The 17,953-nt window shown below is 41.1% G+C and overlaps 7 protein-coding genes across 7 annotated transcripts; 1 reads left to right on the top strand and 6 right to left on the bottom strand. All coding sequences in view use genetic code 12, as the record gives it.

Annotated features, from left to right (window-relative positions):
• Positions 1 to 335: 335 nt before the first annotated feature.
• On the bottom strand, positions 336 to 1,856 carry KGF57_001262 (uncharacterized protein; the record flags this gene model as incomplete). Its single annotated transcript, XM_051750449.1, has 1 exon — positions 336 to 1,856. The coding sequence occupies one exon, from the start codon at positions 1,854 to 1,856 to the stop codon at positions 336 to 338; it is 1,521 nt and encodes a 506-aa protein (XP_051610206.1).
• A 2,067-nt stretch (positions 1,857 to 3,923) lies between these two features.
• On the bottom strand, positions 3,924 to 4,703 carry ARV1 (sterol homeostasis protein; the record flags this gene model as incomplete). The annotated part of the gene is made up of 1 exon (XM_051750448.1): positions 3,924 to 4,703. The coding sequence occupies one exon, from the start codon at positions 4,701 to 4,703 to the stop codon at positions 3,924 to 3,926; it is 780 nt and encodes a 259-aa protein (XP_051610205.1).
• A 116-nt stretch (positions 4,704 to 4,819) lies between these two features.
• On the bottom strand, positions 4,820 to 5,968 carry KGF57_001260 (FG-nucleoporin; the record flags this gene model as incomplete). Its single annotated transcript, XM_051750447.1, has 1 exon — positions 4,820 to 5,968. The coding sequence occupies one exon, from the start codon at positions 5,966 to 5,968 to the stop codon at positions 4,820 to 4,822; it is 1,149 nt and encodes a 382-aa protein (XP_051610204.1).
• A 109-nt stretch (positions 5,969 to 6,077) lies between these two features.
• On the bottom strand, positions 6,078 to 7,931 carry KGF57_001259 (DNA topoisomerase 3; the record flags this gene model as incomplete). The annotated part of the gene is made up of 1 exon (XM_051750445.1): positions 6,078 to 7,931. The coding sequence occupies one exon, from the start codon at positions 7,929 to 7,931 to the stop codon at positions 6,078 to 6,080; it is 1,854 nt and encodes a 617-aa protein (XP_051610203.1).
• Positions 7,932 to 8,486: 555 nt separating this feature from the next.
• On the top strand, positions 8,487 to 10,121 carry KGF57_001258 (uncharacterized protein; the record flags this gene model as incomplete). The annotated part of the gene is made up of 1 exon (XM_051750444.1): positions 8,487 to 10,121. One exon carries the CDS (start codon positions 8,487 to 8,489, stop codon positions 10,119 to 10,121), a length of 1,635 nt encoding a protein of 544 aa, XP_051610202.1.
• Positions 10,122 to 10,186: 65 nt separating this feature from the next.
• On the bottom strand, positions 10,187 to 16,051 carry SEN1 (putative DNA/RNA helicase; the record flags this gene model as incomplete). The annotated part of the gene is made up of 1 exon (XM_051750443.1): positions 10,187 to 16,051. One exon carries the CDS (start codon positions 16,049 to 16,051, stop codon positions 10,187 to 10,189), a length of 5,865 nt encoding a protein of 1,954 aa, XP_051610201.1.
• A 441-nt stretch (positions 16,052 to 16,492) lies between these two features.
• Positions 16,493 to 17,551, bottom strand: KGF57_001256 (uncharacterized protein; the record flags this gene model as incomplete). Its single annotated transcript, XM_051750442.1, has 1 exon — positions 16,493 to 17,551. One exon carries the CDS (start codon positions 17,549 to 17,551, stop codon positions 16,493 to 16,495), a length of 1,059 nt encoding a protein of 352 aa, XP_051610200.1.
• Positions 17,552 to 17,953: the final 402 nt, after the last annotated feature.

Raw genomic sequence — 17,953 nt, 5'->3', positions numbered from 1 at the left:
CATTGCAAACGCTACAGCTTGATTCACATTTTGTATAGGAGTGCAAATTCGCACGTCAACAAAGATATAAGATTTGTTGAGCGCGATAAATCTGATTGACTGCAAAAGTGTTACGCGATGGGGACGTCCTAAAAGACTGAATGCAAATACGATACTTCGTATATGCCAAGTCAAATGCAAAGCTTATTGACTCTACTCTTGGCACCTGCAAGAAGACAGAGCTCCTTTCCTGTCATATAGAGACAGTTGCGTTCATGCCATGAATAAATTATACTGTATAAAAGAATTTAACTACACTAATCAATCTCAAATTACCCCCTGCCCCCCCCAATTCTTTAAAATGAACTCCATGTCCAGTCGTTCGGTACCTCCCCAACAACACTCATTCTCCGTTCTTCTTGAGCACCAACGTCTGATCCGATTTCAGCACCATTTCCACCCTTAATCCCACTTTTCTTGATGCATATAGTCAATTGCTTGAGCTTGAGTGGAGTTGTAGTTTCGTAATCACTTATGTTGCTTTGGATATTGTATGGGTTTTCAACCACCACAACTGCTTCCGCCCGCCCAAGCACTGAAGAATCGTTCTGGCTCAACACACTGTCACACTTAACTAGCTTCAATAAATTTTCACGTTTATTTATTTCAGTTGACAATGTCTTGTAAAGACGAGAACATTTGTTACAAATCTTTGTTTGACACGCCAAGGAAGTAATAGCATTGGCATCTTTTGAGTTCACTGGGATTATAAAGTTGGATTTATTGTCAATGATTATTGTGTATTCACTGTGTTGCAAGTCACCCTCGGTACACACTCCAACAGATTCGGTTGTGCTTGATGTGAGAGTAGACGATGCAGACGAAATTGAACTTTTGCTAGTGCCACTTGTTGAATCCAAACACAGCTTGCAAAAAATCAATCCACAAAAACGGCAATGATGCCGTTTGGGTACATCATAAAGCATAGTAACTAGGGGGCTGTGGAAAGACCGAAGGCAAGCCATACAAGCGTTGGTTGCACTGTTTGGTTGCCAATGTTGATGACTTGGTTCGGTTGAAATGTTGATGCATTGAAAATCTGACATAAATACAGTGAACGATGTAGACATGTTTTGTGCTAGTGGAGTAGACTTATCATCTTTCCAGGTGGATGTAAGCTCATTTGTATTCGGTGAGTACTTTTTTGTTTGATGTGACTGTTGCACTAGAGGTTCTGCTCGCAACACAGCAGGGGTCATCAATGGCTTTTTAATAGGATATACTTGATTCAAAGTTTGATTGGAAACTTTGTCACACAATTTCGGTAAACTATTATATGGGTCGGTCTTGTTTGGCGTTGAATAGCGTCTTGTTGAATTCATATCAACAGCAGCGGGTTTGTACTCCTTCTTTTCAACAAAATCAGAATCAAGATTGCTATGAGAATCAGTTTCGAATGAAGTGGTGCGATTTGTTTTCGGTTGGGTGTCATAGATATACTGACAACTGGTCATTTGAGGAAATCGTATTTTCTCATCATAGTCAATGATATCTTTACTAATGGGCAACTGTGGCAGTCTTGGGGTTGTTGATCTGCTTTCCCTCCTGATTGCTTTTGATATGTTCAGCTTTAACTCCTCACAAGTATTCACCTTAGTATCGATTGGTTTTTTCAGGAACGAAAACGGAGGAAGCACAGTAGGTGTTGTAGTTCCAGTGTCATTTGACATTGCCAGATAGGTGTTACTGTCAAAGGAGCCGCAGAGTATTTGAGAAGGAGTGATAACAATCAGCGACTTTCTCCGGGCATTTGCTCGGTCAGTGTCTGGATGATAAGATGACGAAGTTGTCGTGGTTTCAGTAGTCGCTCTTAACATATTGTTTAAAAGTTGTAAAAAACCTGTTTCAGCATATGTGGTTCAAAAGCTGCTTATATCTATTATTATAGTCAGCAAATGAAGTTGAATGTTTTGGAACAGATTTATTGAAGACTTATCGTATGGCCACCAGCGATTCATCTTTGTGTCAAAATTACTAATACTATGTGAGATAACAAAAATTCGAATAAAAACGAATTGTTGTTGCCACAGTGTTGGACAAGAAGAAAACAACAGACTACCTTAGGAAGAATAAGTACATTGGGTAGATGTTACCGCTCAGAAGAGAGATTATAAATGAAGTGGTGTGGCCAACAATGAGACACAGCTTCTTGCTCCGTGTATTGATTAAATCTTGTTAGATTGTTTTCGAAGTTAACTTCTGTACCACAATTAACCCTTATCAAGGTTCTTCCACTAAAGGAACAAAAGGCCTGTGACAAGAACTTCTTTGCTGATTAGTGTAACACACAAAGTCTGCAGCTTACTTGAAGGTTTCGTTGTGAAAAAAGATAGGATATGGAAAAACTGTGTTGCAAAGAATGTTCGATGATTATCACAAAATCTTGAGCAAAGCGATAAACAAGTAGCACAAAGAAAATGATTATACAATTTATTACGTAACAGTTTTGTATTGTTGCAAACAAAATAGTCTATTACAGGCGAAAAAAATAACTGTATTTGATTGGGCAGGGATAAGGTTGTCTTTGATCACAACCATTGTACAAACAATCAACAACAAAGACCATACTCTCTTAGCCCTTAGAGTGTATATCAGGTCTTCAGGTCGTTTTGGGAGCATGAATCCATCCAATTGACGAAAAATGTGCACAATCGTCACCAGAAACGTTATGATAGTTCCACTATTGCATCACTTCGAGCTACTGCCTATTCTATTCTCGTGTTAACTATATACGTATGCAAATGATAAGTTTATTGAAATCCCGTTAAAATTGCATTCTTTCTTTCTTTCTTTCTTTCTTTCTTTCTTTCTTTCTTTCTTTCTTTCGCTAAACTGTTCTTTTGTTTTTTGCGCACTCAAAGAATGACTCTATTAAGGTAGACCTAGAGTGGCGACTTATTAAAAAAGTCATGAAAAAATGAACTCCAGAAACTTCTTTTCCGTGTTGCAACTTAAGTACGCGCTGTTTCGGGGTTAACGATCATTTGTTTCTCGGTGTTTAGATTGTGTTAATTTTTTTTTTATTTTTATTTTTTTTTTCGCGCCGATGGGACCTATTCCCATTTTTTCCGAGTTTTAAGTGACGTTTGGCATCACCAAGATGGTGGTTCCTCAGTTTATCACTGTATTCCGAGACTCAGCTCGCAAGCAATGGTGTGCGTACTTGCCACATGAAGGTAGTTTTAAAGCACCACCCCCTTCCCCCCTTGGTCTACACGTTGTAGCGTAAAGAATTCACCATATCCTTGTGAGTGTGTACAAGATCAATCTCTCTTGGTGGATAAGGTTCAAAAGCAAGGATCTTCCCAATTCTTCCTTGTTATTGATGACTTTGAAAGTAAGGTCTTAGTAGAGTCTTTTTCCAGGTAGGTCATCGTAATCAACAAACAACACAAAAGACTAATTTGGTGTACTGTATATAAGCAGAAACTATAATTTCCTGTTTATATATAAAAACCCCCCATCAACAGAAATTAGAAAAAATCTCAACAACAAATTTACGGAGAAGTACCACACGCCAACACATACTCGCACCATTCCACCACTTACTCCCAGCTGACCCAATTGTTCATTGAGTTAAATTCGCTTCACAAGTATATTACCGCTAAGAAGTTGACACACAAATTACATCCTGAAACTACGCTCACATTCTCCACGAAATTAGCTCAGCAATGGACTCTGAAAAGATTGTGGCTGTGATTCTTGCCATTTTTTTGCCACCGTTGGCCGTCTTTATGAAGGATGGGTTGGGACCTAGCTTTTGGTTAAATTGTTTACTTTGTATTTTTGTGTGGTTCCCAGGTATCTTGCATGCTTTGTACGTTGTTCTTAAAGATTAGTTTTAATAAATGCACAGATAATGTTGACAGTCTACATCCTTCTCTTTACATATAACCTACTACAACCCGTTTACTCCAGGCGACAGCAAGATACAGTAGCAACGACGAAACCAGCACCGTTGTTACAATTGACGTGTAGGCTAGCCCTGTCACAATATGTAATGCCTCAATTACGTAAACAAACCCAATCGCATCAAATGCTCGAAACGGTATCGATATATCATACGGCCAAATCAATGTCAATATGCGGAACAATTTCACTGAGCCCGAGCACATGATTGTAGTTAAGAGCACCGCTGTGACGTAGCCCCATTGATCGCGTTCCAGAATAACCGTGTTTACCCAATTGCCAAAGCCATACGACCCACGAAGAATGCATTGCATAACCACATTAAACAAAAGGTGACGTAAGCTTATGACAATTATGAAAAACATGTACTGGCTGATTAAGCTCAGTTGCAACACCAATTGCGTGACTCCATCGTAAGCTTCTTCTTGAAGCCAAAATTGGTTCCTTTCACACGTGGCCCATGTCAAGTACACATCAAACAAAATGATCAATACAATCAACCGAACCAAGTTTTGATATTTCGAACTGAAATTGCCATGGTTGTGGATTTGCCATTCTGTCAAATTGTATGCCAAATGCCGGTATGCCGGTTTCTTTAATAACAAGATATCAAGAAACAATATAACAGCATCATACTCGATGTATTTATCACAAATCTTGTTGCATGCATCGCAGACTGTAAGTTTCACATATTCGCTCTTGTACTTGGAGTATAAGTTTGGTATATTGCGATGTCCACATTCGACACAAATCATGCCTATCTTGCGGTTTGGTGTGGATGTATTTTTTTTTTTTTTTTTTTCTGTCTTTCTTTTCATTCACTTTTGTTTGTACAGAATATCATTACTTCGTTATTATTAGGTATATAAGATTACACACATAGCTCTGGTGGTGGAGGTATATCTGGGACATGGCCCAACTCGAAAGTAGGTGCTTTGAAAGCTTCTTGAACAGCTACACTCAAATTGGCAAGCAGTGTGGAGATATCGCCCTGCTTGGATGAACCAAAAGCCAAGCTTGTGTTGGTAGTGCTGGAAGATCCAAATACCAGCAGGGGCTGTGTCTGCTGACCTGACGCTCGATTTGACCCAAATGTGTTCTGCGTAGTTGTAGATGCAAACGGTGAGGGCGTTGATGTCGGTGGAGGTTTGATCTGCCCAAAAGGTGACTGGGCCGCCCCATTGAATTGTGAAAATGCACTTGTTGTCGGATTGCTTGTAGTTGGCGCACCAAAGGGAGAAGTTGTTGATTGTTGCTGTCCAGGTTGGCTAGCGAATGGTGACGTGGTTGATGGTTGTTTATTTCCAAATGCCGATGTAGCTCCACCAGATGATCCAAAGGCAGAAGCTGTGTTCGAGGACCCAGAGCCAAATGACAGCGCTTGATTAGCTGCTGCATTTCCAAATCCACTGCCACCAAAACCGCTACTTCCAAAACCACTACTTCCAAAACCGCTACTTCCAAAACCACTTCCCCCAACTGTGGACAGTGTGGTTGCCTTATTACCAAATGCAGACGACGCAGATGGGTTACCAAATCCTGCACTTGTCGCACCGCCTGAATTACCAAAGGGCGACGAATTGTTTGTTGACCCGAAAGGTGATGCAGTTGATTGATTTCCAAATTGTGATCCTGCATTATTCAGGAACGCTCCAAATGGACTAGACTGTGATGCGGTTTTATTCTGTGTTCCAAACGCCAGAGTGGTGCTATTCCCAAAAGCTGAACCATTGAATCTCGTGTTACCAAATCCTGAGCCATTACTGGTAGCGGTGGATGACGACTTACCGAAACCGGTGCTTCCAAATGCAGATCCACCAGAGCCCCCAAATCCTGAACTTCCAAATCCTGAGTTTCCAAATCCACTGCCACTCAGTCCCGAACTCCCAAAGCCCGAACTACCGAAACCACCCTGTCCAGTATTTGCAAAACTTCCAGAGCCAAACCCAGAAGGTGTCGACTTGTTCCCCGTTGCAAACGGATTCGATTGGTTTCCAAACGCGCCAGATGATCCAAACATGGCTACAGGAGAACGGGACTTGTCTGTTTGTTTCGTATTTTTTTTTTATTTTTATTTATTTTTTTTATATTTTTTTTTTTTTCCGCTTTGTATTTTATCTACACACTATTCACATTGTATTTGATCGAGTGGCTGCTCTACATTCACTGATCAAAAGGGAAACCTTTTGAGAGCATACACCATATGCATCATGATACACTTTTTTCATCTCTTCAACCACTTGAGGCTTCGTCTTAGATCCATTGCAAATATCCTGTAACAAATTTTCCAAGGCTTTTCTTAAGAATGGTTTTGAGAGCGAAATCCCATTAAATTCCATCTTTTCAAAGCCCTCAATAAGGCCAATGCCTAATGGCGAGGGCTCGATATAATCAACTTTACCCTTTTTCACCTTGGTAACGTACTTTCGCGACAAGATCTTGTCAATGTGCTCTGCAATAGTTGCATCCGTTCCGATACCATTTGCATCCATCAAAGCAATCAATTCCGGCTCAGTCATCAACTGCGGTGGACTAGTTTTGCCTTCCTGCATCAACCCACTGGATACCTTCACTTTTTCACCCATTTGGAAATTTGGCAACAGTTTCGAACTCTCCCATTTTTTATAAGTGTATATGTCTAGATAGTTTCTCTCGGTAACCATGAGTCCACTAGCGGTGAAAAACTCTTCACCACATTTCAACGTTGCCAGTGTCAACATACCTTTGGCATCTTTTGAACAACATGCCAAAAATCGCCGCACCACGTACTCATAAACCTTCTTTTCGTTGGCCAGTGCCAACGAATCAATCGATACGTAATTGACGGGGTGGATTGCTGGATGCGCGTGATCATCATGCGATCCGTTCCTTGGTTGTTCGTGGCCATTCTTTAATAAGGTTTCACTATACGTCCCCCAACGAGGATCTTGTTTTTGTTTTTCAAATAAACCTTTGAAATCCATTGTAGGGGGGTACTTGTCAGTCTCCGTCCTTGGATATGATACGAACCCTCGATTATACAATTTCTCAGCCGCCTCAAGAGTTGCTTTTGCTGACATTTTGAAGAATCTTGCGCAATCCTTTTGTAGTTCGACAGTTGTTAGGGGCAACGGACGATAGTTGGTAGTGGGGTTTGTTTTCAAGTCAGTGACTTCACCGTGTTCATGTTTGAGACATCGTTCATACATTAGTAGAACGTAGAGTCTATCAAATAGGCGCCCTTTCACCCAATTGAATACCGTTCTCTTATTTTCCTTTCGTAGTACCGGCTCAATGTACCAGAATGGTTCCAGCTTGAAACTTTTAACTCTCTTGTATCTATCCACCACAAAACCAAGGGTAGGGAATTGGCATGTACCATAAGAAGCAATCTCCTTTTTATCAATGATGCTGCTAGATTTTAAACTATCCGTCAAGAGCCGCGTGAAGCTTGTGCCAACTCTGAAATCAAGTTCCATGCGGCAAGCAACTGCCGATGCTGCTCTTGTGTCTAATGCAATGGGGGATTTGGCTGCACGAAGAATGTGATTTCGTTCAAGATGAGAAAACTTGCTCCTCCAAACATCACTAAGAAGAATCCGATTATTTCCCTTCCTTGCAGCATCAAAGATCTCTTGACCGATGAATTCCCCTTCGCGATCACAATCTGTCCATATCATCAACTTGTCTGAAGTCCTAGCTTCCGTTGCGATATTATCAAACACGTCTTGTTTTGTTACTTTCGTAATGATCTCGGCAGTGAAAAGTCTCTCGGCAGCACATTTACCCCATTGATACTGAGGTGGGAAATCGAGATTGGTTATATGGCCAACAACGGAAGTCATTGTCACGTCGCAAAGACCACGGTCTGGGAATGCAAATTTAAAGTCGTAGTTTTTGATGTATTTGTTCTTTGAGTTTCGAACCAGTACTCGTCCTCCACCCAAAATGTTGGCCACTTCTTTCGCAATTGATGGTTTTTCTGCCACGCATAGGATCTTCATAGATGGGGGTTATGTGTCACGTTGAGGTGTCGGTTGCTGTAGCTGTTGCTTGGCTTGTTTGTTTCTTTTTGTTTTTTTGTCGTTTTCTTTGCAGATGGAGATCCAGTACGCGTTCGCCACAAAATCAGGCTACGATGGAGAGACACAATGGTGGGTTGGGGGATGTAATATTGGATAGGACAGTAGGATGACCTGCCCCAGTGTAGAGCTCTTCCGTTCTGAGAAGTAGTTGCTTGTGGTAGAGACAGCTATTATAAAGAAGTTGTAATCGAGATTGCTTTTTTGGAATCACTACAAGACGAAGTAGCGTGACAGTCCTTCTCTAGCATCCTCTCAATCTCTATCACCTTTGAGACGATGGTTCTGTCAATTGCGTGGCCATTCTACTTGGTGATATTTTTATTCTTTTCTGTTTCTTTTTGTGTTTTTTTTTTTTTTTTTTGTTTTTTTTTTTTTGGGGGGGGGGAGTTGTCTCTTTGTATTTTAATGTGGCTTCTCGAGATAAGCTCATCAAATCTTTTATCCCACAGCATCCCACACAAAACATCTTCACCAATGGACAATGAATACGAGTCAATAAATTTAGCATCTACTCTCAAAAGTGAACTACCGATTAAGTTACCAAAGAGGTACCAACAACAGATACCTGTTTCAGAGAGTGAGAGTTATGACGATGACGAATTTGAGCATGACCCAGAGGAGTTTATAACAGATAAGCATGCTGATTTGGTGGATGGACCACACTACGACAAGGAGTCTTTGCATCTCAGCAAAGACCAAAGTAGTTTGCTAGCAGATTCGAACAATACATTAAATCCAAGCCTGTTGCAATTGTCAAAGCTTGTGCTACCCCTGGCCCACCAAGACTTTACCGAGCCCATGCAGTATCTTTCAGAACGGATAAAATCTCTTGAAAGGAACCTAATCGAGCAGAGAAATCGTTATAGTCTGCTGCTAAAAGAAGGGGATTCAGATTTGCTCCAGACTAGGTCAAAGATTCAGCAAATATTTCATCAATTATCTGAATGTTACTTTTCCTTGAACGAACTATACTTGAAGGATGTGTCATATACAAAGTCTGTGAGCGCGTACTTTGATGCTTGGAGCTTGAAGCGTGACAAAGTTTTGCAAAAGATACAGAGAGCAAAAAGTGTGGAGAGTACGCATGGGGCAAAACTTGCTGGGTTGTTGAATGAATCCACCAAGATTGATGATGAAATTAGGGAGCTTCAAAACCGCATCGTGCATTTGCAAGAAAAGAAGTCGATTTTGAACAAAGAGATAGATGGGACCACAAGCGTGTTAGAAAGCCGAACTGCTATTTGTGGGGAGAATTTGCGTTACTTAGAACTGAAAGGAAAAGAAGTTTTAATTGATTATCTATCAAGCAATGGGTTTCCTGGGTCCGATCTAGCAAACTTGATCAAAGAAAGAGCCGTTGACCTAGCATTCACCATGCCTGAAAAAGAAGAGGGCAATGGGGAATCTCATCACTCAATGGCCCAAATTGTTTGCAACAAAGATCCCGTCAATGACACCAAGCTGGAGCCATCGATTGGAATGAAGCCTTATGAGCCGGCTCCCGAGACAACCACCATCGACACCTCATCCCAAACCATCCCTTCTACACAAGACGATTCACTAAGGAATCATGGACATGGACCAACACCTTTCGAAAAAGGGTATGCAACCGGCGCACAAAATTCAAAGTTAGTCAAGAACCAAGTCCAATCTATCATCCAAAAGGTACTTCTGCGCGTTCCAAAAAGAAGTGAATCGCCACAACCGAAACTGAACCTTGGCTCCACTATGACTTTAGATGTGGAGCCTATAACTACTTTCTTACGACTACGAATAGACGGTTTGACCAATCAAGTGTCTGGTACGGCAAAGATGGCTGCATTATACCATGAATGTGATAAACAATGGTCTCGAATTGGACATATAATGTCTTTACAAGAAGAGCGGCTTGAAAAGGTTTTACAGGAGTCCAACTCTGCTGGTGATATTGAGCCAGTGCTACATACATTGACTCAAACTCGAGATCAATTGGAGCTGGCGGCAAGATCAATCTCTTTTCTGGATCTGCGAGACATATTAACGCAGTTGGTCAATAGTGAGATCAATGCGGTGATTGACGCAATATCAATCGTGAAACAACAAAATGAAAGACATCTGAAGCAGAGTTGATTTGATAATGCTAATGTGTAAATTGTGTATACGTAATGTAAATGCTATTGTAATTATGGTTTTGTTTAATGTCTCGGTGGTGGTCTCCTTTTGATAAACATGGAGGGTGTCTTGGGCTTTGGCGGAAGAACAACACCAGAAGAAGTGGGGTCGAGAGGTCGTTTTGGAAGGTTACCTGATAATGCAGGTTGAGGACCATGGCTGGCAGTGGTACCCCCACCACCATCGACGACTTTGTATTTAGTCGGTTGCCGTTCAGGCGGCTTCGCAGTGACTGGACTGGCAATCGTGGCAACATTGCTTTCCTTTACCACCGCAGGACTTGTCCCTCCTGGTCTAACAGGAAGAACTCCCGAGGATGACGGAACTATGTGTTTGGTAGAGCCCACTGCGTGAGGACTGGAATATTTAGGTAGAGCAGGTGCGGCTCCATTCAATTTCCTCGATGAGCTCTGACCGCCATCAGTTTTTTGCTTCTTGTTTTCAGATCGCTGGCCATCCATTTGAGGTCTTTTTGGAAGTTTATCAAGAGGGTTAAATGATGAAGTAGCAACATAGTTGCTCAAAAATCCCGAATGAGCTTTACTTATTGCCTTCCTGTTTTCAGCATCCTGTATCAATCGTTTCCACACTGTATCCCTCTCCAAAGAAGACTTATTTCCCAATATCCACAATGTTGTGCACGCTCTCGTGAGGGCCACATTCATACGGCGAATATCACTCAAAAATCCAACACTTCCACTAGAACTTGCCCGAACACAGGACATGATAATGATTTCCTTCTCTTGTCCCTGGAACCCATCCACAGTATTGAAATCTATCTCATTAAAAATAAGTCTCCCATAGGCTCGTTCAAACACCCCTTTGATAGTTCTAATCTGTTCCTTATATGGCGATATAATACCAATTTTACCAGCAATCTCCCCTTGAGGAATCATCGTCATCATTTTCTGTACCAATTGCAAACATACTTTGGCTTCCTCGGTGTTGAAAAACGAACGTGACAATTCGTTTCTCTCGTGTCTACTGACAATATCAAAGAACCTATATGGCGACAAAGGTTCAACCAGATGCCACGGCCGTGTGTTTTTCTCCTCCATTCCAGGTCCATCAATCAATTTGGATTGATAAAACTCAGCGCTTGGAAATCTTGATATCATAGGATGCATCCTGTACTGCGTGTTCAACAAATATACTGATTCGGGATAGTTTTTTTGCATTCGAACAAACAAACTCTGATCATAATTGAAAGATGCAGCAGATTGTGACAATACTGTTGGTGGTAACTGCTTTGGGTCACCAACCATGATACACTTTTTACACCCATATCGGAGCGGAATAATGGCAGCCAGTTCTAAACACTGACATGCTTCATCAATAATCACTTGATCGAAAGTCGCCGACAAATTGGCAACCAAATCGTGTGCAGATCCAGACAAAGTAGCACATAATATGTTTGCTTCGGACAATATTTTTGCCTGGATATTTCTTCTATCAATTTCCCTGTTTCTGTAAGCAATGGATGTTTGCTCACGCTGCTGGTCAAGTTTTTTCGCAAGTTCACTTCTCTCTCTATTGATCTCACGTAACTTCTGTTGAACACGATCCCTCTCCTTCATATCCATGGTTTCGTCATTAAGTCGTGCTCTCAATCGGTCTTTTTCCTGAGTTTTCTTGGTAAGCTCGGGTCTAAGATTTGGATCGGTAACAACTTCCAGTTGTTTGCTTTGCAACTCTTTGTCAACCAACTCTTCCAAAGTCAAGTCTTTTACTGCAGGATTAATGGCATCACTTCTTCCAAGTCTGACAACCTTTAAAGGCATGTGCTCTCCTTTTGAATTCCTAACTCCATTCCTCAACCTGAGCACCAATTCATCAACAGCAGCGTTACTTGGCGCGCAGATTAAGATCTTGCCCTTGGAAGATGGAGAAGGTAATTTGGAGGGCGTCTCAATGGCTTTCTCGTTGGACCCTTGAGACAAGGAGTATCCAACGATTCCCAAAATAGTCTTTGTTTTACCAGTCCCTGGAGGTCCTTGAATTAACGAAAATCCCTCACTTTGGTAAGACCCAATTATCGCCCTGGCCTGCGATAAATTCACATCATAAAGCTTATGCGTATGTTCGACATCTTTGTCGTCAACATTCTTTGGAATGGTGGGAGTTGCCAGAATGATTGAATCCACCAAGTCATAATATTGCAAACCATGCAACGAAGAATATTCCCTCTCTGCAGTTATCATCTGAATCACCTTCATTCCAATAATTGTTCCCTTTGGGGTCAATAAACCCGCAATCGGCGACGTCTTGGCAATTCTCAAAGTCACATCTGAATACTCAGGGTTGACATATTTGATCTCCTTGATTTTGGCCAAACAGCAAGGCGTCGCGGGAGATTTCAAGTAATTTCTTCTATCCTTAGTCTGAATAACTGATTCGTTATCACATGCAATCACGAGCAAGTCAGATTCCGTCAACTTTCTGTTTTCAATTGTCTTTTTGCTCATTGACGTGAAAACGTCAAAAAAGCCGTCAACAGAAGTCCTTGTCCCAACCACAATTTCAAAGGGATCCTCGTCTGCTGTATCTCTAGCTGCTTGAATCAGTTGCCAGCATTCAAGCATAAACAATGGCTCCATCGTCGAAACGTATTCCTTGACATCCTTGTAAGATTCTTTCACCTTGGCGTAAGCAGACTTGTCGTTTGTGGGGTAATCATTTCTAAAGTTGTAGTTCCATTGCAAAATAGTGAGGTACAAGGGTTTTAGATCCACATTCAATCTTGACCTCATCTTCTCCTTCTCCAGCTTTTCCGCCAGCACTCTCTTACGAGGCATACGATCGATCAGACTGATAACTTTCCCATTCAAATCAACCTCTGTAATTTTTGAAACTTTCTTTTTGGTGACAAAAAGGTCACTTGTGTCAATATCTTCTTCGTCATCTGACGAGTCAGACGTGACTTTCTTCTGTCTAAGCGTATTCAAAGACCGACCAACAACCGGAGGTGCCTTCTTTGAATTGAACCCTGCTGGACGTGGAGGCGCGGGGGCATGCATGGGGACTTTGCCTGTTTTGGCGGCAGCACCACGAGAATTGTTTAGCTCCTTTCGAATATTATCGAGACTATTGAGACCCTTTACCTCTTTGGGAGGAGGAGGTGGTGGTGGCGCAACGGGAGGCTCTTTCGAAATGTGCCCAAATCTGGCCAAGGTTTGTTGTTGTTTTGAACTTGCTCGGAATTTGGATGCAGTGGTTGGGGACACGTCTTTCACAAATTCAACATCCGGACTTTCTTTGGCATTAGCCTCCTCGACTATTTTGTTGACCAAACTTTCGTTCACAGACCTTGCTCGAGAAATGATCTCATTTCGTTGCTCCTCTTTTAGTTTGTTATTAAACTTTTTAGCTTTAACACCAAAGTTTGCAAGCTTTTGAATTATACTATCCTCCATGACAAAGTTTCGGTCATTGGCTAAGTCAAATACTTTAAACACAAGAGCCACACACGAGTCCAAAAGAGCCGTGTCTCCCAATTTGAGCCATGTCACCATGTACTGAAATGCATCCATAAACACGGCAAATAAGTCTGACGCCGATTTCTTGTCAGCGTAGGGACTTATAGCATCAGAAAAGGGACGAAAAGATTCCAACAACTGATTACTCAAATCCAAAGTATCCCTAGTAAAGTCGACCAATTCATGCATATGATACTTTGTAGCCCAAAACATCGCTTTCTGATAGATCATAATAAGGAACAACAAAGAAGAACTCCAAAATTTTTCAATTTCCTTGTAAGCGCCCTCGATATCCGGTAACGACAAGATCGAAGTCAATGGATCAGTCAATGCCTCCACAACATCCATAGTAATTCTGACCGCCTTCGGCGTTGGTTCAAAAGCCTCCAAATTGGTCAAAGTGGAAAGGCCGAAATTGATCGCACTTAGGGTTAGCTTGAAATTGCAACTCAAGCTTTCCTCAATGCATTCTAATCTTCCGCTTCCGTCGTAGACTTGGCTCAATAGTTCTAAAGCAGATTGAGACAACAATGGAGAGTATATACAGGACCATACGGCGTTGACACTGTGTGAATCAACCATTATTTCCTTCAAAACTGTTTGAGGGGCAAGACTGATGTTGCCGAATATCAGGTTAACGTATTTTATGACCACTTCCAAAGATTTTCCATGCTGTTCTTTAGCTGCTGATATTTTCTTGTTAACTCCTTCAACCTTTGTAGGATGAAACTTCACCACTACAATCAATTGTTGAAAGCTTTTGATGATTTCCTTTGCAAACTTTGAATCCGAATTGATTCTTGACTTTGCCATAGCTTCCCAGAGTAATGGGAATGTGTCAAATAATACGGGAATCTTGTATTCGAGCAACAACACACTATTGTGGCCCAAAATAGCAACATCATACCTAACACATTTGCCAATAAGTTCCACAGCATGCTCGCTCTTTGAGTTTACTGCTAGCGCAACTAAAGCTTCGCTGACACAATCAATCCTTGCTCTAGACTGTCTAAATGACACCAACTTCACTGTATAATTTGCATCACTCAAGTCGCCCTCGTCGGTAAAGTCAAAAGCTCTGTTGAATAACTTGCAACCAAAATTTCTCAAGTAAGTTTGTCTTTTCATTGCTTGATCACTTGCTGTATCTGTGGATGAAAAATTCAACAAAAACACGCCCAACTTCGAACAAACGCTCTCCCTTTCAGACAGAGGGACAGATTCAACCATTCTTGACATCCACTGTAGCATATCGCTCAATGTCCAATTGGTACGTGCATGCTCGTCCACGGAAGCTTGTAGCAATAGCTTGCAAAATGCTGGATTGAACTTGATGCAGTCCAATATTTGCAGGTAATTTATAGGTCCGGTTAGTGACCAAAAGCGGGAATTCAAGCGACGCAATAGTTTTTCCAACACTTTCAATAATATTGGAAGTGGTTCATTCAAACTTGACATTAAACAATTAGCGAGAAGTCTTGTCGCTGGATAAAGTCTCAAATTCTTGTATTGACTCATGACTTCAATATCCTTTGGCTGATTTACCCTGGTTTCAAATGCATCATCGTCAACAAGGTCCACAAGATCATTAAAGTTTTCCCAAAACTTGATCGCATTTCGGTCGCTGTAGAAAGATGGATCCTGGATTTGGTACAAGTGAATGCTGAACTCCTGAATAACTGCTTCATTGAGTCTAACAGTGTTGTACACTACTTGATTATGCCTCAATTTCATGATCCATCGCTGCACCCACGACTTGTCAATAGTTGTACCTTCGAATAGTAGATAAACTAAACCGGGAAGCAAACCTGATGGTAAACAATCGTCCAGCTGTTTAATCAATCTTGAAACAATGCTCGAAAATGTATCGTTGATTGCACTGAAATGTCTTAAAATGTCTGGATTATTCATACACCAATGAATTGCAATCTTGAGCAGTTCATCCGTATCTGTCCCTGTGGATTCCATTTTCAAATATGATGTTTTTATCAATGGCAATAGCACGGAACTTTCCCATGCTGTGATTGTATCCAAAAATTTCTGAACATTGCTGATTGGGATTTTACGCTTAATGGCAAAGCTCAACCTCAACTCTGCTTTACCTTTGCTGAAGTAACGTAGACATTTTTCACAAGTAGATAGACATTTGACAATGCTGGGTTGTAGATCTGGACCGTATGAGCTATTTGGAAATGAAAAAAGGATCAACGAGTACGTAGCAATAGGGTATAAGCGTTGGTTGCAGAACCAATGATCTGTTGACGTATGTTGCATCAAGTAACTATAACTACGAGTGATGGCTTGCTCGTGCACAGATGCATCACTAGCCCCATCGAGAGACCTTCTAATTAATGATGTTAGTTCTTCATACTCCTTATCATCACTACTAGCCTCGTGCGATACACCTGTCATTTGTGAAGTAAACGTGGGAATGTCTTTAACTTCGGTTTTTTTAAAAAAAAGCCCCCCAAACTTCCTCTTTTCAAAGTGGAGCCACTTCTGATGACTGTTCTAATCTTGGTTGAGTTTTGGAAAAGAGAACGGTTATGAGACGCGTATCCTTCCGTATGCTAGTTGCTTTTGTAGACAGATGTATCACTTTGGTTGTGGGTTATGAAAAGAAAAAAGAAAAGAAAAAAAAAAAAAAGAAAATTTGATCAGAGACGCATCATTTACTTTACACCCACGCTACCTGTACTACACTAGTGCACAAACACATTCAAGGTTGATGGAGTCAACGTCCCTCTACACTTTCTACGTTACTGTTGTTTGAAAACGCTTCTACCAGAAACGTAGTTTTTGCGTGTGACAAAACAAAAATCTATGTGCAAAAAGTACAGGGAAAGCGTCATCTTACTCCCTAGCTCTGGAATGTTCCTTATCTAGCAACCCACCTTCTTTCCGCTCCTTGCCCTGTTCAACGTACCGTTTTCCAAATAGTAAAACTAGCAACTTCTCGTATAGCCTGAAGAAATACCCAGCAGCTACAATTAAACCTCCTGCAATGGTTCCTAATTTGGCAATGAACTGTAGGAATGGAATCCTCTTTTCCCGTATAATCAACTTTATTGGCTCAAATTCGTATGCAAAATAAATACCTGGTATTCCCCGTGGTCTTTTAGTTTGTGGATCAACTCTGACGACATGGTGATTTTCAGTCAAAGAATATTGGGTTGTATCAACCTCTAAACCTAGTTTTTCATACAACGTGGGCACAACTTTTGAAAAGTACAGGTAAATTTGCAAATTTTCCTCGGTGACTTTCCCCGTAGCATCCAACGGATTGTTCAAGAAGGGGAAGAAATCACCGTACGAAAACTCTTGTATAACGTGGCTGAAATTAAGTGCCTCTAGTGGAACAAACAGCCTGTCTCTGTATCCGAACCCTTTAGCTGTTATTCTAAAATCTCCCTTAACTTGATTGACGGGTATGGAGCCAAATATGTGGCAAGCCGGCGCACCTTCGTTAACCCTGTGGCCCAATTGACTAAACTCTGCTCTCAAGCTCTCTTGCATGACCTCATCCAAATTGGGAGTTTCATGGAAATCATTCGGGTTGTTGATGGAAAATCCAGGTGGAATGAAAAACTTGATCCCTTCAAAGTTCAAGGTCTCTCCAGCAAGAAATCTATCCTTGGTGATATCCTCAACATTCGTGTGTAGAAACTCGCATGGCATTGCCACAATCATATCAAGGTTTATACTCAAATCCGATCGTATGACGTCGTCGACTAAAAATTGTCTATCAACATATCCACCTATATACCCACCAATTTCAACCCACAATATAAGTAAGCCAAAAAAATATGTGAGTAAACTCGAGAGTCCACCTCTTTGAGACCGCACCTGATGCTGTGGATCTACTTTTGGGAACGCGTCAAAAGTTTTCACCCTTTTGGAAAAGGCGTCCATTAAGAGTGTATGTGGGGATGGATGTTGATAACGAACGGTGTTTCAATGTGCGTGGAGGAAGCTGTTTATTTTATTTTTTTTTTTTTTTTTTTTTCTTTTTTCAATTGACCACGAGTTTTGTTCCTCAAAGAAGTCTCGGCTGAGAAGTCGCTTTTGTAATGATTGTCGAAAATCTTATCATGCAAGGTTCAAGGCATGCGTAAGAGTTGGAGACGATAATGGAAAGTATGGAGGAATAGCAATAGATGATTTAAAAGCGTAGCTACGTAAACCTATAATATATAGAAAAGATATAAAAATAAAAAAAAAATAAAAAAGTTCCTTTTTACTTTCGGCCCTTTTTTTTTTCTTTCTTTTAATCTTTTCTGGAAAATATGGTAGGAATGCACAAAACTGACAAAA

The sequence above is a fragment of the Candida theae genome, assembly GCF_024610275.1.
Source record: "Candida theae strain CBS 12239 chromosome Unknown scaffold48, whole genome shotgun sequence".
NCBI classification, from domain to species: domain Eukaryota; kingdom Fungi; phylum Ascomycota; class Pichiomycetes; order Serinales; family Debaryomycetaceae; genus Lodderomyces; species Lodderomyces theae.
Note: the sequence above shows the minus strand (reverse complement) of the source record. Positions and strands in the feature narration are given on the sequence as shown.